This window comes from Schistocerca cancellata, chromosome 7 (assembly GCF_023864275.1).
Source record: "Schistocerca cancellata isolate TAMUIC-IGC-003103 chromosome 7, iqSchCanc2.1, whole genome shotgun sequence".
Taxonomy (NCBI): domain Eukaryota; kingdom Metazoa; phylum Arthropoda; class Insecta; order Orthoptera; family Acrididae; genus Schistocerca; species Schistocerca cancellata.
The window spans coordinates 291526987-291550842 of NC_064632.1; the positions used below are offsets into that span (position 1 = coordinate 291526987).

General features: G+C 41.0%; 1 protein-coding gene across 2 annotated transcripts in view; it reads left to right on the plus strand.

Moving 5' to 3' along the window:
* The window catches only part of LOC126092207 (lymphoid-specific helicase-like), a 165606-nt gene that overhangs the window by 103985 nt on the left and 37765 nt on the right, over nucleotides 1–23856 (plus strand). For both annotated transcript variants that reach the window (XM_049907697.1, XM_049907696.1), the window contains exons 11-13: nucleotides 136–254; nucleotides 11541–11775; nucleotides 22823–23059. In XM_049907697.1, coding sequence (XP_049763654.1) covers nucleotides 136–254; nucleotides 11541–11775; nucleotides 22823–23059 — 591 coding nt within the window. The remainder of the gene's footprint in view (nucleotides 1–135; nucleotides 255–11540; nucleotides 11776–22822; nucleotides 23060–23856) is intronic.

Sequence of the window (23856 nt, forward strand, 5' to 3'; positions counted from 1 at the left end):
GTCACAGTTGTGAAGTACAGTTACAGCAAAGGCCTCTATGTAAAAACACTAATTCTTTCTTGTCTCCACTTTGAAACATGACAATGTATCCTTGATTTAGCAAAATAATAAAATATTTTATTTCTCTGTTCCCAGAATGTTTTACCAGACAACAAGGATGGTACACGTAAGAAACGTCAGTGTGTGCTTGCAAAGAAACCTGTTTATGGTTTCACAGATGATGATGATGATCCAGAAGAATGGGAGGAAATTGTGTATGTATATCTATTGGAAGTGTGTATTAGTTTGTTGTGTGTCTGAATAAAAAAACAAAATTTATACCACCACTATTATAAACTTGTAACTAAGTCATTTTCATGTTGTTTTTATGTCAGTGTATGATCTTGAATGCTAAATTTGTTTATTTTATTCTTGACATATCCTCTTAAAGTTGCTTAATAGTGAATGGTGGGGAATAAATCTTGCACCACTGTTAACTTTCTTTCTTTCTTTCTTTCTTTCTTTCTTTCTTTCTTTCTTTCTTTCTTGTTTGCTTTGTGAATGATGTAGAGGAATGGCTCCTAACCATTTTGGATACTGGATGTAGAGAAACAAACGAATTCTGTGAAAATTGTGACCAGTTAGTTTATAATGTTTTCAAACTCTTTCTCATTCCATTAGCCAGTTTTCAGGCCACTGTAACTCGTTAGTTTACAGGTATTTACAGGAACTTCCTATTGTGTTCCTTGTGCAGCCAATTACTGGGTTTGTGGTCCTGGTGAAAACAGTGGGTGTCAGGTGGATTTTATTGACACAATGCACAAGATTAAAGTATACTGTATTTGGTTACCTACATCTAATGTAATCCAGGATGCTGATGGTTCTTTAAAACATTGACTGCCACACAAGTTAGAAATAACTCTTGGATAATTTTCTCTCTGGACCACATGAAATAACTAAAACTCGTCTACATATTTTCATTTCAAGCTCTGTCGTTCCATGGCAACTCGCAGCAGCACGCTGTGTTAACAGCGGATGATGTCCCCAGTAACAAATCATTTTCATGGTTTACAGTTTTCAAGGACTGAAAATAACTTCGGCAACACCTGTATGCACTGTGCTTTGTGGAAAAAAAAAAAAAAAAAAAATTCTACATAAAAACATGCACCACAATTCTTACATTTCCAAGTAGTTTATTTTCATTTCTTGATAGCTTGCTCTCATCCACATCGTCACTTTATTGGTTTGTAACACACTTTACAGGTGTGTCTGGCTGCTCTAGTGTTCACAAGTGTGTGATATCCAAGCAATGTGACAGCTTTGGTAAGATGTGTCATGTTTATCTGCATCTTCTGTGTGGGGCAATTCTAAACTTACTTCTTCTTCAAATTTAGTGACTGAAATTTTCTTTTTGTTGATGTATCACTAAACCACATGTTACCAGCACTGACCCTGTCATCAGTTCACATACTAGCTTCCTGTATCATTTCAGACTCTGCCTTAGATGATGGGAGAACGACTTCATCTGGTCAGAGAGATCTATAAATGATTTTGATTATAATCAGTTATCTTTGTGAGTTTGCTTTCTTTGTGTCCCTCTTCTTCACCAACATGAACAGTGCTTACGAGGAAACTGTACAAACTTCTGCTCACCAATTTGAGTTTTGTTAACAGGAGCAGCATGACTAGGACTTCAGTGTTTGTAAAAAGGAAGATATGAATCTCACCTATTTCCAAGAAAATAGTTGGAAATTTTACACGTCCTTGTATACTTTGTATAATCACTTGTATTCATGGAGTTCACAGCTGAGCGAATAAGGGCTTTGTTTTAAAAGGGTGATGTCTTTAGGTTGAGTCCCCTTGCAGGTAATTTTTTAAATTTATTTTTTATTTATTTGGTTCCCACAATTTTTATTTAAGATTAATTATGACTGTGCAGATAGTCAATATTTCAGGTTTCATATTTATTTTCATAATCCTTATTGTGAAACGAGGAGAATGAGATAGGCCACTGGCAGGTAGCACTTGCAATCTGTGGGTTCCATGCCAAATTAATTATGTTCATAGACAGTTCATCCATTCCAGTAATTGAGAATCTCGATGAGTTTTGCCTGTAATTGACATTGAGACAAGCAAGATTTCAGTCTTGGGTGTTGCAAGACTTTAGAGAATATTTTGACTTAGTGTGAATCTGGTTAACAGATGTCAAAAGAAATATTTTTTTCGATATGGATATAATAGAGGGAAACATTCCATGTGGGAAAAATATATCTGTGTGTCTATCGACCTGCCAGTGCTTTCGTTTGGTAAGTCACATTATCTTTGTTTTTAGAAATATTTTTTTCGTGTGATACAGTTACAGATCAACAATTTTCTGATTTTTGTGTGTGTGTGTGTGTGTGTGTGTGTGTGTGTGTGTGTGTGTGTGTGTGTGTGTGTGTGTGTGTGTGAAATCAATTCACTAATTTCATTTATATTAGTGTATCTACAGGGTTGCCGTAGGTTCTGGAAATCAGGGGAATTGGGGACTATTCAGGGACTGAGCTCAGAGACTGTAGACACAGCTGCTGGAGATGGCAGTTGTGTGTCTGAGTGATTGTGTGAATGTGTGCGCTCTCATTTTCTGACAAAATCTATGGCTGAAAATTTAGTTGTGAGAGTGTGATTGTCTTTTTCTACATGCCTGTCAGTGGCTCAGCAATCATCTTTACGTGAGTTGCTACCTGTCCTCATTATTATTGATTCCGAGAGTATTTGAACAAGTTATCTGTTGCATGGATTGATCACTGTGATCTCATTTCGTCAACATGCTGTCTGTGGCTCGTGAATAGCTGGCCACACAAGTGGATTTCCGCGACAGGCCAAAACTGCAGGGTGTTTCTGTGGGTATCTGTAATATAACGGGCCTGCCGATTGGATCTAGTGTCACAGATTTCTGCCTGCAGGCTGTGTCTGTTTGTGTGTGGTTTAATGCAGCAGATTTTCATGGTTTATCCATGGACCCAGGACTTGGTGTTCTTCAGCAGGCCAGAGGCCATGACCGATGGATTTCAGGAATTGCGACCCTCACACCACAAGTACATTGTACAGTGGCGTGTTATAGACTTTCATTTGTTCTAGTACATTTTGGAACTTCAAAAGTAGTTTATATGTTAGAAAGTATGCATGATAAGAAGAAGAAAATTGTGTCGCTGGTGGTTTGCACTCTATGTACTCGTATACTTCTCAAAAGAAAAATCACAATACTTGTAAAATAATAAATATAACATAATGGGTAATAACCGACAATAAAGAACATGGTAGAACCAACATTTTATTGGCAATCACCTACAGTGTTGGTTTACACAGTTCTTCCCCACCTTGTACACATCTTTCAAGAGGCCCACTTTTTTCTGTGGTTATTTCTGAAATCACAGAAGGTATTTTAAATCTGTCTTGCGACTCCAAGGAAATGCATATTTTTGTCACCAAATGCGTTCTATTTTATTGAAATTAAATATCGGTGGTCTTACTAAAACACACATACCATTTGGTTTTCTTTCTCGATCTAAAAATAGTTCATTACAAAAGACATTGATGTTAGTGCTTAAGATTTTTCCTCACATCAGGAAATGCCATCTGCTTACAGGGTTTTATTTATTTATTTATTTATTTTTAAATATAGATATTTTCTTGTCTGCACTATTGTTTCTTGTACCATAGCTGCAAAGACAGATTGTCAACTTACATCGTAACTTACCCTTGAGATTGGGGAAACTTGTGGCAACTCTGATCTACCTTTGTGACAATTAGGGAGCACTGCACGACTCACAATCGTACTGATCACAGAAACAAGCAAGAGACTAATTATTACAACACACAACACTTGTAATGAAAGCCAAATGTTTGGATGTATGTGGTTTTTTCAATGTGTGTTTTGCAAAACAATTCATTCCTTAACGTTTCTCAATCATAACAATATTATTCTATTGTTTGTTTCTTGATCATAACACAATTTCGTGGCATTCACGTTTATCTATTATAACTACATGGGAATGGAAAATAACAGCAGAGAGGTTCGTTCCAAAGACCTCACACTTATGAAACTACACACTTTCTCGCTTGGCTTGGTGTCTGTTTCTCTTTCTTCAGCTTTGCCTGTCCTGAGGATTAAGTTTTCTAATTATCTAAATATGTTGATTTTCAAGAAGCTGGTCAGCTAGATGGACACTTGGGTAAAAACTTTGTGTATAAAATGCTTTCCTCATTCAGTAAAACCCTCATCTGGCTTATAACAACAGAAATTAGAAAAACACTGGCCTTGGCGTCCTTTCCACAGTACGCATTGATTCCAGGTGTAGCCACCTTTTATTCAAAGTTAAAGTAACTTTATTCCAGATTTATGGTGCATATTCTTTATATACTGAAAAAAGCTTAGTCATCCTCGAGATGGCATAAGTGTTTCACCACTGCAAATTTCTTTATCTGCCACTGTGACACTTTCAGATCTCTGAAGTAATTTCTCAATGAATGGTTGAATTTTGAACAAATGATCTGCAGGGCAGTGATTATTACTGGAAAAATGCCATATATGTAACAGCAGCTCTAAATTATTTGGTGACACAGCATTTTATATTGTTTTGGTAGAGAGAATTTTTTGGCCAATAATTGTGTATCTTTGACTTTGCATTTAGTGTCATCCATAAAAAATTGCTAAAAATCTTTTATATTATAACAATTAAAACAATCAATTATTGATAAAATTATTTAATAATTTAAAAGAAAATCTACTCGTCAAGCAGTGACAGAACACACACATAAGACTGTTTGATTGGCAAGCTTTCAGAGCCAGTGGCTCCTTCTTGAGCCAGAAGGGTTGAAGGGGAAGGAAGAAGGGTAAAGGAAAAGGACTGGAGAGGTCTAGGAAAAGGGGTGGATTTCAGGGAAGTCATCCAGGACTGTGGGCCATGGGAGACTTATTGTACTTCCCCCTTCGCATCCCATATGGTAAGATTCACCTGACCTGCGGTTCTGTGTGACTTTCCTGAAATCTACCCCTTTTCTTAGACCTCAGCAGTCCTTTTCCTTCACCCTTCCTCCTTTCCTTTCAACCCTTCTGCCAGAAGGAGCCACTGGCTCTGAAAGCTTGCCAATCACAACAGTCTTTATGTGTGTTTCCAAAAAATCTTTTAGTTTAATCTTAGTATCATCGTTCCATTTGTTCAGTCGAGAATTGAGTGACTGAATGATTTTGTAAGACTTCTTTTGCATATAATTTTGCTTCGTGCGTCACATTCTAAAATATTGTTAAGTTACAAAATATTTGAGACTATTCAGTGGTGTTTCGTTTTTAAGATTTAGTGCAACAGAAGCATTTACAATAGAATTGGTATAAATAAACATTTTTCCATTTTTGCACATAACTAACAGTCTGATTAGAAATTTTCATCTCGAGGTCTTCCTGACATTGCACTTACTTCATTAGAATCTGAAACAGCTGCTTCAGTTGTTAATACTGTAAAAGTTTATTGTTGTAGCTTGGCTCATTGACTGAATGTGGATATAAAACTTTACTTCCTACTGTTGTCGGTGGTAGAATATCATCTTCCAAACTTTGTTTCACTTGCAGACTAAACTAGTAAACGAGTAAACACTAAGTAATGACACAGTATCTTCAGTAAGTCATGTCCACGACTTCATCTAAAAGCTTCTGCACACCACCGATGAGTACCAATCCAAAATTATTAGCCACATAGTAAATGATTCCCCCGGCACACTTTGGCACCATATAAGTTACAAATAACTCTCCCAAAAAACCTGACATATAAGGTACCAACTAAACTATATTTTCAACTTATTTATACATAAATAATTTATTCAATACAAAAAAGCAGAAAAAAATTGAAATGGTCTCAGGGGTAGGTAACCCAAGTGTGCAGTCAAAGTGTCAAAAGTATCCCTTACATACTAACTTGGAAACAGCAGTTACTGGTTGCACGTACAGTATAGAACATAAGTTATGTGCTAGGATTAACTTCACTGCATCACAATTTTTGACAAATAGGGGTTCCCAGTTATTTGGTTTATTGCACTGTATTGTTTTAGCCATCTTGTTAAACCAATAATGTAGCTCCATGCCAAGTGGTCTAGAGGTTCCCAGACAACTATCACGGATTTTAATGAAATTTTGTAAAACATTTGCACGTTCCCAATAAATCACTAATTCTATACTAACAGAGATATAGTCATTCGGTTGACCCAGTAGTGCACCTACCAATGGTGCACCTGTGAATTTTCGGTAACTTTCAGATATAATATCTTCAGAATAATTTCTTGAAAGAAACAAAACTAGGCCATCTGGTACAACATTTAAGCAAACTAATAAGAAAGAGTTCCTGAGCAATTTTCACTTAGATAATTTGAAGCAGAGTTGACCGAAAAATAGACGCTCTGAGAAAATGTGAAGATATAGTTTTTTATATCTCCAGAAGTAATTGCGGGAAAAACCTGAAACTTTGCACCTAGTAACTTACCAATACAAGGACTTAGAATATAAAATTTCATTCTCCTACTGCTTTCCAATAGCTTATTAATTGAGAGAAAATGTTGACGATTTTTCTAAAAAAAAAAGCTACCTTTGGCCTACTTCCACAAAATAGTCTCCCCAAACTCTTTTAAATTGTTTTTGTGCAAAAGACCATGCTCTAAACCACCAAAAAGGTGTATTTGGTTTTGTAGTGCCAGCAAATAAGGCCCTAAGAAAAGGACTCGGTGGAGGCGCATTCAAAATTGGATCCTATGTCGCTGGTACTCAAATGTGACATCTTTTATTGTGTTCTACAATTGTTGAGTAATCTCTATGGAAGATAATATCAAAAGTCCTGATGACTAGGAATTGAGATAAAGTCCGAATAACTTAAAATACTTCAAAAAAGAGGTCTCTTATCATGGGTCATTCTGACATATTTCAGTCTGTTTCTCTGCTATAACTACAGAAGCAGATTGGTCATAAAATTCAAAGTTTAAATGTGCATTACTAAGACAGTGGAGACCATGGTAGTAAAATTGTTGCATAACAAGCTGCAGCAAACATCGTATAAATAGCCTTCAGATTTTACATCATTGTTAAGCCCATATTACATGATGCACCTAAACCGTACACCTATGCACCAGTGCCCCAAAAGTGCATACCTGTAACTACAGACTGGTTTGCTTCTGACCTATTACACCATCCACACGGGATATACCTAGTGTGCATGTGCAGCAGCTGATGATAAGCGCAAAAAGAAAATAGAACTGTCTGTCTTGTAAAGTCGTCCTTTCTACCATGCGCAACTCTAGGGCGACTGTATGATATACTGGAACGTCATATGTTCAAATTATTTCTATGACCTCAAGGTTCCTATTTCATACGAAATTGTGTTTTACCATTATTTATTAAGTAATTGTTTTTCTCTTATGTGGGTTAGTACTGTTCTGAATTACAGACTCAACAGTTTTATATTGCGACACTTGGTTACACAGTTACATGTGTATCGAAATTTACATTTACACAGCATATTGCATGTGGAGGATCCACTTGTTTTTGGAGCTGTTGCCCTGTCAGTGACAGTAAATCTTTGAATTAGGGCAGAATGGGGACAAAAACGAAAAGTCAGACGTTGTTGGGTTCGTCCCTGGCTGAAAAGAAGGGATGAAGGCGGGGGAATATATTCATTGTTAATGAAAGAACTGAGGCCCGAAGATCGTAAGAATTTTGGAACTTCATTAAGATTGACATGGCCTGTTTTGAAAAGCTGCTGTCTGCGATAGAAGATGGAATCGGGAAGTGTGACAGTCATGAGGGAGGCTATTTCACATTCTCGAAGATAAGATTTATATGTTTTGTGATCATACCAGCCAAGATCACTAATAAAATACCGGTAAACGCCCTGTTACATTGCAGGCTAGTTGTAACATTACGTTTCCTGGCGAATGGAGAATCTTTTAAGTCTGGGTTTTAGCCACAGAATAGCACAGTCCACCATTTCAAAAGTTGTCGTGGATGTATGCACTGCAATTTGCAGCACTTGAAAGGACCAATACTTAAAGGTGTACTTAGTTATTTTTCCAAGTTTTGACTATATGGTATATAAGTGCCGCTCAGTTTTTTAGTCCTCGTCTATCGCACTGGGCGAAACTGCACGGGCTTTGTTGTCAATCACTGTCAGTTTCTCTGTTCTGGCATGCTGAAATAAGAGATGCAATCAAAACAAATGTGAACTTTCGTAAGCTAAGGCATTACAATACAAATGCAAAATCACAGTGTGGTGTTATATGCATATTACTCAGAAAGAAACGATTGCTGACATATCGTATTATGAGGCAGTGAGTCACATGTACACCTTTCCTCGGTGTATGCCTGAATTAAGATGCTTAATGCCTCTTTGCTCCATTTCGTTTCTAGAATACAAAGTAATCAATAGAAATAATGCTTTCACAAACAGCTCGTTCAAAGTTTTTCCTATGCTTTTAAAAAAACGTGGAAAATCCCCAACATGAAAATCTGAAATGAGCTACTAGCCACCAAGCAGTATACAAATAACAAGCAGAAAACAGTGCGGCAGCCTCTTCTGCGCATGCGCTGATTGAAGGCAGTTTAGAACTGCTCCCTATTCCGGCGCACGGATAATATATGCTCTAATTTTTGTAGTTTCACCTGTTCTACCGCTAGATGGCTGTCACGCTAGACCAGTACCATTCATGGTGGATCGTTGTGTAATACCGGCTTTAGCCTGTGCAAATTTTGGTGAGGTTCATAGCAGTCTTCCTGACATTTTCTGGAGCGGATTCATGTTATAGAGAATTATTAATATATATTTTTATGTGTAAGTTTCTTGAAGTGCTAATTGGATTCCAGTTTAAAGCATAACTTACTTTGTGTTGGCATAGTTTGTGGTTTATGTGGAACATTAGTGTATTGATAAAAAATTGTATAAATGTGGTGCTATGGTCCATGGTGGCTTAAACACTGCTGGTTCCTTTTAAGGTGAGAAGACCAGCATTCCATCACCATATGGGCTATGCCTGATAGATCTCCATCAGCAGTCATGGGTGGGTTTCTTTACCACAAGTTCCCAAGCCTAATAAGGGTTTCTTCAACCAGGATACCAAGCCTGGTGATACATTTGTCAGTGGCCAATGCTAGAAGTAATCTCTCTTTGAATCCTAAGCTTATGTTTACTTCAAGCTGCTTGAATCTCTTAGGGGTTTAATTAATTTGCTGTAGAATCTCTTGAGGAAAACTGTACTGTGGGCTAGATGTCACTAATGGGAAGGTTTCAGTAGAGTTGTTAAGACAAAACCAAAATATTACACATTTCAAATATGACTGTCTCAGATTATTGGACCCACAAAAAAGAGAAAACTGTTCTTTTTATTGGATTCCTTATTCCATTTCACTTATTACAAAAAGTCTGTAGGGCTAAACGCTGTAGGAATGTCTTTTTAAAAAAATCTACTTATTTGCAGTCAGGCATTCCCTAGTCATTGGGACCTCGTTGTCTTACACAATTGTAGAACATCCAGTTTTTAGGTGGTATAGAACATGGTCTTTCTAATGGAAATGGTGTAAGAGCATTTGAAGCAGCTTTTTTTAATCCTGTCAAAGATAGCCATTTTCAGCCATTTTTAGAAAAATTGTCAACTTTGCCTTTAATATGTAAATTATTGGAAAGCAGTAGGTGAATGAAATTTTATACTCTTAAGTATGTTCAGTATGTTATTACATACAATGTTTCAAGTTGATCCTGCAGTTAGTTCTGGATATATAAAAATCTGCACTTCCCATTTTTTTCTCAGTATCTATTGTTTTGGTGGACTTTGCTTCAAATTATCCATATGAAAATTGCCTAGGAATTCTTTTTTTATTGTTTTGCTTAAGAAAGTGTGAAAAGCTGTACAAGATGGCCTAGTTTATTTTCTTTCAAGAAAATGTTGCCAGAGACATTATGTTTAAAAGTTGCCGAAAACTCATGGGTGCACTGTTGATAGCTGCACTCTGGTGTCAAAAGGATGACTGCACACTGAGGCGACTGAAGTTACGGGTTAAAAATGTGCACATGCACAGATGGGGGTAGTATCGCGTAGATAATGTATAAAATAGTAGTACATTGGCAGAGCTGTCATTTGTACCCATGTGATTCATACGAAAAGGCTTCTGATGCGATTATTATCGCATGATGGGAATTAACAGAATGTGAATGTTGAATGGTAGGTGGAGCTAGACACATTGGACATTCTGTTTTGGAAATCATTAGGGAATTCAATATTCAGAGATTCACTGCATCAAGAGTGTGCCAAGAATACCAAATTTCAGGCATTACCTCTCACTACCAATAATGCAGTGGCAGACGACCTTCACTTAACGACCGAGAGCAGTGGTTTTGGAGTAGAGTTGTCATTTCTAAAAGACAATCAGCAGTGTATGACTTAACCACAGAAATCAACATAGGAAGCAGAACGAATACATCCATTGGGACAGTGCAGCGATATTTGGCATTAATGGGCTATGGCAGCAGATAGCTGACAAGAGTGCCTTTGCTAACAACACGACATAGTCTGCAGTGCCTCTCGTGGGCTCGTGAGCATATTATTTGTACCCTAGCTGACTGGAAAACTGTGGCCTGAATAAGGTATTGTGAAAGCTGGTGGTGCCTCCGTAGTGGTGTTGGCTGTGTTTACACGGAATGAACTTGGTCCTATGATCCAACTAAACCAATCATTGACTGGAGACAGCTATGTTTGGCTACATGAAGACCATTTACAGTAAACAACAAGTAAATCCCTTCAAAAGTTCTGCAGGGGTCTTCCTATGACTTGTTGAGTCCATGCCATGTCGAGGTGCTGCACTACACCGGGCAAAAGGAGGCCCGTCATGATATTAGGAGATGTACCATGACTTTTGTCACCATAGCTTATCTCTGAAGTATTAAATCGGTGGAAGTAAAACTTCGCCGATGTTAAGGGACAGAAAAAAATCTTTTATGTTATGGCCAAAGTTAGTGTTATTTTTTGCCATCATTAGTGTTATTTTTGCCAAATTTAGTGTTTTTTTCCTAATTATGTTTTTTTGCCAAATCCGATGCCTTTTTAAAATTGGTGATGGTTTCTTTGCCATATTTGGTGCTGTTTTTGTTGTCACATCAAAGTTTGTTACTCTGGAAATTTACTCAATCACCAATTTCAAAAAACTAATGATTTTGCATTATTTTCTATGTTATCTTTTTCTCTAAATTTTCATGTTCCTACCTGTGTTCATTGGGAATGTGTGAATGTTCACACAAAATTTCAGCAAGATCTGTTACGGTCATGTGGATAGACCACTTGGCATGGAATGGCCCAGCTCAACAATGAAGTTTACTTTCTACACCATTCTCCTTTTTTTTAGTAAGAAGAACACTATTGTTGAGTCCATATTTGTAAATAATTTGCCCATGTGATTTTTGAATCTGTTATTTAGTACCATGTGTTCACATACTTCCTTCTTTTTTGCAAATTTTTGGGAATATCAACAATGTTATACTTCTGTGCTCTGATTTCAGACATGAGAAAAATATGATAACTGTAGTGGACAAAAAGGACCAGAATTACCGTATAAACATTAAGCTGCAGAATCCAATGATGCAACTGCGCAAAATTGTGAATCATCCATATCTTGTGCAGCAGCCACTACTGCCTGATGGAACAGTAAGGATAGATGAAACTATGGTGGATAAATCTGGAAAAATGCTTGTCCTTGATGCACTGTTGCCACGTTTGAAAGCTCAAGGGCACAAGGTAATTTTAATTTGCTAGAATACATCAACAGAGTAAATTATATTGTGCTAGGAGCTGAAACATCAATATACCTATTTATCCAATTATAAAATGAGGTTTTTCCGCAAATTCATCATTTTAAAAACATGAGGTCATGTTACAATCACAGATTAAACTGTTGTGGAGGCAACATTTGTACATTTTTCAATAGAGTTCTTACATTACAGATGAAGTTTTGGCTATTTAGGTCACATGCAGTTTGATTTAGAGGAATTTGGAAGGGCAAGGCCAAGTAAACAATTATCTCGTTTTCAGATAGGCTCAAGATTTTTGCAATACTCAAGTGTTCCCTACAGTATTGATGTTGCTCATACAATCACGTGATATTTGACTTGCACGGCGCTTGTGCGGGAGATATGCGAGCAACTATGAAGTAGCCACAGTAACAGTCTATTCCTCTGTTTAAAATTTGACAGTTTTGTGAAAGACAGGAGGAAATAGCATTAAATTCTATCATCTTACACACTCTTGTATTTGAGCAAGTTTCAATAAAAGTTCTCATGCATTTTTGGGTACCAAATACAAACATTAATGTACCTTTTTAACTAAAAGTAACATCCAAAGGTGAAAATGACCTACAAAAACATTACTTGATTCTGAACCCAGATCAGTATTTTATGTGATTATGAGAGACTGGAATGATTCCCTAAGTGAGTTGCCAAATAAGAAATTTGGTTGCTGTTCGCATATTAGAATATCACATAAAAATGGTACCAGCTTTTTATCAGCCTCTCAACACGATGGTAACATTCAGCTGAAACAAGAAGAAAATTAATTCAGAATGAAGTGTCTAACAAATGAAGTAAATCATGTTAAACTGATGGTGATTGATACTGATTAAACTGTGGCAAAAGGGAGAAAACATTACTGTTCCTTGACAACGTACCAACTCTTGCATCATGTGATAAAAGAAAAGGAAGAGTTGATAAAAGTGGTGTTTCTTCCACCTCACGTTACCTCCTTGTTACAGCCCATGGATCAGTGTGTTATTGAGTCTTTCAGACAGAAAAGGGAGGGAGCAGAAAGTCTGTTCAGAAATCATAAAAATATTGATTTGAAAGATCCGTCCTACATGTTCGTAGCAGCATGGAATGGTGTAAAGGAACAAAATTTGAAAAAAGCTTGGAATAGAATTTTGGAAATGGTGGAAAGTTCTCAAAGTGTAATTGAAAACAACTAACAGAATAAATTTTTGTGGGAGACACACACACACACACACACACACACACACACACACACACACACACCCTGCGGGTCCGGGGATTAGAATAGGCCCGAGGTATTCCTGCCTGTCGTAAGAGGCGACTAAAAGGAGTCCATCCCCCTCACGGGGGTAGTTAGCGCCTGCGTCCGGAGACGGACGGTTCCACGACCTATAATCGTGGTCTTTTTGGTTTTTCACTTCTCGTTTCTTCCTTCCTTTTGTTGGTTCCTTTCTTTGCTATTCTCCACCTCACTGTCTTCCTTACTCTTTCCCTTGACTTCTCCTTGCCTTCTCATTGCCTTTCTCTCCTTGCCTTCTCATTGCCTTTCTCTCCTTGCCTTCTCATTGCCTTTCTCTCCTTGCCTTCTCATTGCCTTTCTCTCCTTGCCTTCTCATTGCCTTTCTCTCCTTGCCTTCTCATTGCCTTTCTCTCCTTGCCTTCTCATTGCCTTTCTCTCCTTGCCTTCTCATTGCCTTTCTCTCCTTGCCTTCTCATTGCCTTTCTCTCCTTGCCTTCTCATTGCCTTTCTCTCCTTGCCTTCTCATTGCCTTTCTCTCCTTGCCTTCTCATTGCCTTTCTCTCCTTGCCTTCTCATTGCCTTTTTCTCCTTGCCTTCTCATTGCCTTTTTCTCCTTGCCTTCTCATTGCCTTCTTCTCCTTGCCTTCTCTGGTCTCCGCCTTGGCGTTTGAGACAGTCTGTCCTCTTTCTCCCTCTCTCTCTTCTTTTTCCTCCTCTTCCTTCCTCCCTGTGCGTGTCTGAAGGCCGACCCACGCGTTCGCACGCATAGCCGGTGACGGGGTAACGCGTAAGTCCCCGCCCTGGGTAGACATGTAAGGCACGCGCGTACCCCCTGGTAAAGGCCAGGCCCGGGGAGGGGTGATTGCCTGAGCTGATACCTTCTGACCATGCCGATTGGTCCCTCCGTCTGTTTCTCGGGAGGTGTGACATGAGGTGTAAACATTCACCTAAGGCGGGAGTGCCCTCTGAGAGGGTCCCCACAAGGAAGGAGCGCGCCATCGGAGACTCTGGCAATCATGGGGGATTCCTCCGCAATGGATTCTACTCCATCTGTCTCGACTTCGACCCAAAAACGGAAACGTGACCAGCCAACAGTGACAAAAGTACTACCGCCTGCCCCACAGTTCCTCGTAGTTTCTCGCACTGAGGACGGAAAGGATTTTTCCTCTGTCAACCCTTTTGTTATTCAGAAGGGCGTTGATGCCATAGCCGGATCTGTCAAATCTTGTACCAGGTTGCGTAACGGCACCTTATTACTAGAAACTGAGAGTGCCTTTCAGGCACAAAAACTGCTTCGGGCCACCCTCCTGTACACGTTCCCTGTCCGGGTGGAGGCCCACCGAACTTTGAATTCGTCTCGTGGTGTAGTCTATACTAGCTCCCTCGACAGATTGACTGACGAGGAGCTTCAATCTTTCCTCGCTGAGCAGGGCGTGACGGCTGTCCATCGGGTCATGAAAAAGGTCAACAACGACCTTGTACCGACCCGGACACTTTTCTTGACCTTCGATAGTGTTAAGCTGCCATCGCGCATCAAGGCAGGCTACGAGGTTATTTCTGTTCGCCCCTATGTCCCGACACCTACGCGCTGCTACCAGTGTCAGCGTTTCAATCACACTCGACAGTCTTGTTCCAATGCGGCTAAATGTGTCACTTGTGGCAGGGATGCCCATGAGGGTGACTGTCCACCTCCGTCTCCTCGTTGTGTGAACTGTCAGGGTGACCATGCCGCATCCTCCCGCGACTGTCCTGTCTATAAGGACGAACGTTGCATCCAAGAAATTCGGGTCAAAGAGAAAGTGTCCACCTCGGCTGCTCGCAAGCTATTGGCTAGTAGGAAGCCCACGCTGCTCCCAGCGGAGAAATATAGTACTGTCCTCGCCTCTCCTCGGACTACCCGGGAGGTAGCAACCCAGACATGCGATCTGACCTTCAGCACCACGGTCGTCCGTTCGGCCAGTGCTAAGATCGCGCGGTCGACGTCTCCTCTTCCTCCCATCACACCACAGACACCAGCCACTTCCTCAGCTTCTGCTAAGTCGAAGACCCCAAAGTCAGATGCACGGTCCTTCAAGAAGGAACCATCCCGTGCAGACTTCCTCCGTCCAAAGTCAGATGCACGGTCCTTCAAGAAGGAACCATCCCGTGCAGACTTCCTCCGTCCCTCGACCTCCCAGCCTTCGACCGGTACTTCCACCAAACGTCCTTCCAAAAAAGCGCATAGGAAGCATAGTTCTCCTTCTCCGCCACGGCGCATTTCTTCTCCTGCGCCACCCAGCGGTTGCCGCCCCAGGCCGTCATCCGTTTCGCCTGGCCGCACCGCCGGTAGCCGTATATCTGGCCGTTCACCGGCGGAGGAAGCTCCCCCTCCCGGCCATCCTCCCGAGATGGCCGATGACCCTATAGACCCCATGGACGATGACTGTCCGCCTACTGATAGCGGCGGCAGTGCTCGCTCGAAGCCAGGCCCTAAGCGGCCTTCGAGGTGACCCCTTCTCTCCTCTTCCTTTTCTTACGATGGCACTTATTCACTGGAATATTCGCAGCATTCGCTCCAGCCGCGAGGACTTGAAGTTGCTGCTCCGCTTGCATCGTCCGCTCGTCGTAGCCCTCCAGGAAACGAAGCTACGCCCATGCGATCACATTGCCTTGGCACACTACACCTCTGTGCGTTTTGACCTACCCCCTGTGGTAGGTATCCCAGCTCATGGAGGGGTTATGTTGCTGGTCCGGGATGATATTTACTACGATCCCATCACGTTGCACACCGGCCTGCAGGCAGTTGCCATCCGCATTACTCTCCCCACTTTTACGTTTTCCTTTTGTACCGTTTACACTCCATCGTCCTCTGCCGTTACCAGGGCAGACATGATGCAACTTATTGCTCAGCTACCTGCACCGTTTTTGTTAACTGGAGACTTCAATGCCCACCATCCCCTTTGGGGTTCTCCAGCCTCCTGCCCGAGGGGCTCCTTGTTCGCAGACCTTTTCAACCAGCTCAATCTTGTCTGCCTCAATACTGGCGCCCCTACTTTTCTTTCGGACACATCTCATACCTATTCCCATTTAGACCTCTCCATATGTACTCCCCAACTTGCACGCCGGTTTGAGTGGTATGCACTTGCTGATACATATTCGAGCGACCACTTCCCGTGTGTTATCCATCTCCTGCAGCATACTCCCTCTCCGTGCTCCTCTAGTTGGACCATCTCCAAGGCAGACTGGGGGCTCTTTTCTTCCAGGGCGACCTTTCAGGATCAAACCTTCACAAGCTGCGATCGTCAGGTCGCACACCTCACGGACGTCATTCTCGCTGCTGCTGAATATTCCATCCCTCACCCTACTTCTTCTCCACGTCGCGTACCGGTCCCCTGGTGGACCGCAGCATGTAGAGACGCTTTACGTGCTCGTCGACGTGCTTTACGCACCTTTAAACGCCACCCTACAGTGGCGAATTGTATTAATTATAAACGTTTACGTGCTCAGTGTCGTCGTATTATTAAAGAAAGCAAGAAAGCCAGCTGGGCTGCTTTCACAAGCACCTTCAACAGTTTTACTCCTTCTTCTGTTGTCTGGGGTAGCCTGCGCCGGCTATCTGGCACTAAGGTCCACTCCCCAGTTTCTGGCTTGAAGGTCGCGAATGAAGTCCTTGTGGCCCCTGAGGCTGTCTCCAATGCCTTCGGCCGCTTTTTCGCCGAGGTTTCGAGCTCCGCTCATTACCACCCTGCCTTCCTCCCCCGCAAACAGGCAGAGGAGGCTAGGCCACCTGACTTTTGCTCCTCGAATTGTGAAAGTTATAATGCCCCATTCACCATGCGGGAACTCTAAACCGCACTTGGCCGATCACGGTCCTCCGCTCCAGGGCCTGATTCTATTCATATTCAGATGCTGAAGAACCTTTCTCCTGCGGGTAAAGGTTTTCTTCTTCATACATACAATCGCATCTGGATTGAGGGACATGTTCCCGCATGCTGGTGCGAGTCTATTGTTGTCCCGATTCCTAAGCCGGGGAAGTACAAGCACTTGCCTTCCAGTTATCGACCTATCTCACTTACCAGCTGTGTCTGTAAAGTGATGGAGCGAATGGTTAACTCTCGATTGGTTTGGCTGCTCGAGTCTCGAAGCCTACTTACCAATGTCCAATGTGGATTTCGTAGGCGCCGCTCTGCTGTTGACCATCTGGTTACCTTGTCGACCTTCATTATGAATAACTTCTTGCGGAAGCGCCCGACCGCGGCTGTGTTCTTTGATTTGGAGAAGGCTTACGACACCTGTTGGAGGGCGGGCATTCTCCGCACCATGCATACATGGGGCCTTCGCGGTCGCCTCCCTCTTTTTATTCGTTCCTTTTTAATGGATCGACAGTTCAGGGTACGTGTGGGTTCTGTCCTGTCCGACACCTTTCGCCAGGAGAATGGGGTGCCACAGGGCTCAGTTTTGAGCGTCGCTCTGTTCGCCATCGCGATCAATCCAATAATGGATTGCCTCCCAGCTGATGTATCAGGCTCCCTTTTTGTGGACGATTTTACCATCTATTGCAGCGCGCAGCGTACACGTGTCCTGGAGCGCTGTCTTCAGCGTTCTCTTGACCGTCTTTACTCCTGGAGTGTCGCCAATGGCTTCCGTTTTTCTGCCGAGAAGACGGTCTGTATTAACTTCTGGCGCTACAAAGAGTTTCTCCCACCGTCCTTACGACTTGGTCCCGTTGCTCTCCCAATCGTGGAGACCACCAAATTTTTAGGCCTTACCTTTGACAGGAAACTTAGCTGGTCTCCACATGTCATATTTGGCCGCCCGTTGTACCCGTTCTTTAAATGTCCTCCGTGTTCTCAGTGGTATGTCGTGGGGAGCGGATCGAACCGTCCTACTTCGTCTATATCGGTCGATCGTCCGCTCCAAGCTGGATTATGGGAGCTTCGTATACTCCTCTGCACGGCCATCCATCTTACGCCGCCTCAACTCCATACAACATCGGGGTTTACGACTTGCGATCGGAGCATTTTATACCAGTCCCGTAGAGAGTCTTCATGCTGACGCTGGTGAATTGCCACTCACTCACCGGCGCGATATACTGCTTTGTCGGTATGCCTGTCGGCTACTGTCAATGCCCGACCATCCGTCTTATCGTTCCTTTTTTGACGACTCTCTTGACCTTCAATACGGGTTGTATGTCTCTGCCCTGCTACCCCCTGGAGTTCGCTTTCGTCGCCTCCTTCAACACCTTAATTTTTCACTCCCTGCAACCTTTCGAGTGGGCGAGAGCCGCACGCCACCTTGGCTCCAGGCTCAGGTCCGCGTTCAGCTTGACCTCAGCTCGCTCCCAAAAGAGGTCACCCCCGGTTCGGTCTACCACTCCCGTTTTTTGGAACTTCGTTCGAAGTTCATCAACATGACTTTCATTTATACAGATGGCTCTAAGACCAATGACGGGGTCGGGTGTTCCTTTATTGTCAGGGCACAAAGTTTCAAATACCGGCTCCATGACCATTGTTCGGTCTTCACAGCTGAGCTCTTTGCCCTCTACCAGGCTGTTCTTTACATCTGCCGCCACCGACATTCTGCTTATGTCATCTGCTCAGATTCTCTGAGCGCCATCCAGAGCCTCAGTGATCCGTACCCGGTTCACCCTTTCGTACACCGGATCCAACGCTCTCTTCAGCGGCTGGTGGACGTCGGTCCGCCTGTTAGCTTTATGTGGGTTCCTGGCCATGTCGGTATCCCTGGGAACGAAGCTGCAGATGCCGCGGCCAAGGCTGCGGTCCTCCAGCCTCGGACAGCTTCTTGTTGTGTCCCTTCGTCCGATTTTAGCAGGGTCATTTGTCGGCGCGTTGTGTCGCTGTGGCATGCCGATTGGGCTGCACTTACCGACAACAAGCTTCGGGCCTTAAAACCTCTTCCCGTGGCTTGGACGTCCTCCTCACGCCCTTCTCGGCGGGAGGAGGTCGTTTTAGCAAGGTTACGAATTGTACACTGCCGGTTCAGCCATCGCCATCTGCTGACGGCTGCGCCTGCGCCGTTCTGCCCATGTGGGCACTTGCTGACGGTTAGACACATTTTAATGTCCTGTCCAGATCTTAACCAACTGCGCCTCGATCTTAAACTGCCTAATACTTTCGATGCAATTTTAGCGGATGACCCACGAGCAGCTGCTCGTGTTCTTTGTTTTATCAGTTTGACGAACCTCGCTAAGGACATTTGATGATGTTGTTTTTTAATCCTATGCCTGTCAGTCTCTTTTATCGTGTTTTCCCTTTTAGTTGTTGTTGTCAACTTGTGCCTCGCGGTGCATTCTTAGAGTAGTCAGGGCGCTAATGACCATTGAAGTTGTGTGCCCTAAAACCACAAAAAAAAAAAAAAAAAAAAAAAAAAAAAAAAAAAAAAAAAAAAAAAAAAAAAAACACACACACACACACATTCTGTAACATTTTCAGGATGGAAGTTGCTATACAGTACCTCGGTTTTGAGATCTTAGCACCTTCATTAGTTGTATCTGAATTCTAGTAGTAGTAGTAGTAGTAGTAGTAGTAGTAGTAGCAGCAGTAGTATTAGTAGTAGTACATCATGTCCGTAACCCAACAACTAATAGGCAAATGTGTTTGCCTCTTAGCTGTTACGGCATGGACAGGATTTCCTACTACTGCTAGAATTCAGATACACCTGATGAGTGGCCTCAGACCCTGAAACTGTGGTAGTGTAGAAGTTTGTTCTGTCATGAAAGACTTTAGTCAATAAAGTATTTTACAACTGTGGCGGATCTGTTTACCATGAATGTGTAAGAGATTTTCTTGCCATATCTCTCTAGCTGAGCCCAGTTTTGTCAGCATTGTAAATGTTTCTGAAACCATGATCTTCTTCCCTTGATACATCCCATAGTTTGATTCTGAAACAATCAGCAGCCTGTGCTTGCTTTACAGGTTTGATGGCCTTGCAGAGTTTCCATTAAATTGAATTTCCTTTTCACATAGAGTGGAACCATAGGTAGGTTTCCCTTTTTTGTGTAAACCACTTGTAAACAGTGTCACCTAGATCTGTGATTTAGGCATTTTAAATCACAAGTTTACTGTACTCGGCAAAGATGACACAAGTGAATGTAACACAGCACAATCGGTTATTATTGCCAGTAACTGAGCATTGGTGCTGGATAGTCAAGACAGTAGCCAGGGGAGAGCGGCACGCGTGAGCAAGTAACAGTTCAATTAAATGGTCGTTTGGTTGACTGACATTCAGGTAATCAAAACACTACTGTATGTTGGAATCTCAACTTACCAGCCATACTGTATGTTCTCGTGTCTTGCTGTCAGCATATCTCATGGCAAGCAATGTGTTAAAATTCAGTTCTTGGATGTGGAAATGAAGCCTCGGTGAACTCTGATAAACATTTGTGTGAAATGTATAGTAGTGATCAGTTGGTAGGAGTATTATTGGGTGATGGTAAGGAGAGTTAAAGCATCAGGAAATGCAGAAAGTGAGCTCCATGGTTGGCCATATTTGGTACATTCCGTCACAGCCACTGCTCCCAGTATGATGAATTGCACGGATGCCATTATTCATGTAGACCAGCACATCACAACTAAACAATTGACTAAACAGCTATCAGTGCGCACTGGAAGTGTGTGTGCGCTATTCAAAAATATGTTCAAGATGGATTTCACAAATGTTCACAGCAGACTAACAGATTAAAATGCCATTTCATCTGAACTGTTGGAGCAGTTTGAGGCCAATGGAGAAGCCTTCTGTCACGGATTGTTACATATGATGAAGCTTGGGTAGATCACTTAGAGCCAGAAACAAAAAGCAGTTATTGGAGTGGTCCAACACTCAGTCACCAAAAAAAGAAGAAATTAAAAGGCAGTGCCCTCTGCTGGTTAAGTCATAGTGACAGTCGTTTGTGATAGTGAACGTGTCATTCTTGCGGAGAAGTTGCCAAAAGGGTCAGCCATTAATTCAGAGGCATATATGAAGACTGAACATACTCGGGAATAGTTTCTGTTGTATTCAGTATGACAAGAATCTAAAAGAAATCGTGCTCCAGCATAATTCATGCCCACACACAAGTCTCACAACCTGAGAACACATCACCAAATTGGGTTCGATATCATTGCCCCTCCAGGCTATAGGCCAGACTGGTAATCTCTGTTTTGACTGCTTTGTGGTTCTCTACGTGGGACACACTTTGTAGATGATGATGATGATGATGATGATGATGATGATGAGTGTAATTCAGAAGTGAAAATACGGCTATGAGCATAAGATAAGCTTTTATTGATAGGGAATATGTGCTCTTACATACAGCTAGAATAAGGCCATAGAACATGATGAAGACTATGTACAAAACTAATACATATAAAAGAAATGTTGACTGACATTATAACCTAATTCTAATTCTTAAGAATAAATACGTTCCAAGAAAAGCAAATTCTGGGCCTTAATTATTGAATGACTCACATGTTTGCCCTTCCAAAGACACTGGGTGACGTGGGTAATGCATGCCAAATATGTTCTATTCATACTGTTTGTGTGTTCTTAGAAGTATGTACCACAGGGAGCTCACCCATCAGTTCTGTCTGCTAAATCACATTTGTATTATTCTTCAAAAGGAAAGAGGGAGTCGACTTAAGTTTCCTATCCATCTTGTACTTCTTGTACTTCCTGTTTGTGCTCATTTAGCTTATTCACGTATTTTAACAGTAATGATTTTCGAATTGTAGCTAATATCCAAGCAATATAAGATTAGTTCAGATTGGTAGCACAGCAGTTGTTCTCCATGTTCACTTTCTGAATAAGACATTAAATACTAATTAAGTAACTGTCTTTCAAGGAAACACTTAACACAAGGAATGTAGTGGTATGCTAGCTACTGTTACGGAGAACCAAGTGAGAAACAAAACCATTTGAATCTATACATGTCCAAGTAGAGTTAAGATAACTAATTCACAAAAAAAGTTGGGATGATGATTTTTTTTTTTTTTTTAACTAAATGTAACTGTTTACAAAACCAGTTCAGATATTTGGAAAGTTTGTGCTTCTCAAAAGTGATTGGTCACACCTAAATGTAGTAGAACGACATTCATAGATTAAGAACATTAATTTGTCATATTTTGCTTAATATTAAATATTAGTTCCTTACTTCATGATAAAACTTTTAATTAAAAAGTTTTATCAACTTTTGTGATACTGTTACCTGAACATTCAATTCAAAATCTCAGCACTTTAATTGAAGAACTGCATAATTTATCTTTAAAAATTTAAGCTTTTTATAAATTAGCCTCTGTAAGGGTTAGAGCCTTAGTGGAGTAACAATTCCTTTTAGGTTCAATATGAATTTTATTAATTATCAGTTTATGTAACTTTCTACCAACTGCGAATCACAGGTAAGTGCTGCTATTTTAAAGAAATCCTCAACAAGTTTTGTGTAATATTTGCTGTTTTTCTTACAGTCAAGTGTAGAACTTTGTTAAGTTGTGCAACTACAAGTTATTTGTAAGCTGATTGCAAACATATCTGAATGGAATTTGTGGGATCATTATTCATGATGATGAGTTGTGACAGTGACCTAAATGTGATGGAATGCATGCAACATTTGTGCTGTCCCACATCTGTTATATTAAATGTGCATCTGGAAGACTATGATATAACAACTAGACTGGGTAATGCTAAGTTCCCTGTGTAAATGGCCAGTCTTTACAGTAGATTTTATATGCTTTATACTTCCTTCTTTTTGCCATTTGTTCATTTGAAGTGTTAGAAGATCCACAGTTTAATGTGGTTGTTTTTTTTTAAATAGGTGTTACTGTTTTCAACTTTTACAACTATATTGGATGTTTTGGAAGAATATATGCAAATGAGAGATTATCAGTACAGCAGATTAGATGGTACCATGCAATACTCAGAGAGAGTGGATAACATTCAGCACTTTAGCCACAGTGAGGATACTTTCATTTTTCTCATCTCAACACGTGCAGGTGGTCTGGGACTGAATCTCACAACAGCTGATACTGTCATTATATATGACAGTGACTGGGTAAGCAGAGTTCAGAATTTAAATAAAGTTGATCTACAATTAATTTAGTTTTAGATGTATCAGTAGGGAAGGGATGGTGCTTTGCCCTTTAGCCTAAAATAATTGTTTGAAGATACTTTGATTAATTTACTGCATTTCATAGTTCATTTTCTGAGATACGATGCTCAAATTGAATAATTAGTACAATGTAAGTGGCATACTCTGAAGAGCAAATATAAAACAATGACAAATACATCGAAAGAGAAGCAAAGAAATGAAAACAAATTTACAAATGGATTTTTTTTAAAGGAAAACAAATTTGTAAGTAGATTTTAAGAAAAGAAGGAAGGAAAAAAAAAAAAAAAAGAAAACACACACACACACACACACACACACACACACACACAGAGAGAGAGAGAGAGAGAGAGAGAGAGAGAGAGAGAGAGAGAGAGAGAGCAGTTCTTAATATTTTTTTCTTCTCAGAAAAAACTGAGGTAAACAGCTGAAAGGAATACTCTCACATCCCTATTATAATGCCAGGTTTTAAATATTATTTTAACTGGTAGTACAATTTTCTTGTTGAAACTAATGTCACTGTGTACAACATTTTTGAAGTATATGTTCATGGTCTTGGGCAGTATAAAGCAGTAATCACACCTTCAGCACTCTTTCCTTCATTCCATTTCACTTTTGTACTTCAATAAAGTTGATAAGTAGTTGAACAACATTTCAATGTTGCCATGTTCATTATCAATACAAAGCTTTAATCACAACTGCCGATTGTGTTCTGAAATAGCATGTCAATGGAATTAATGTAA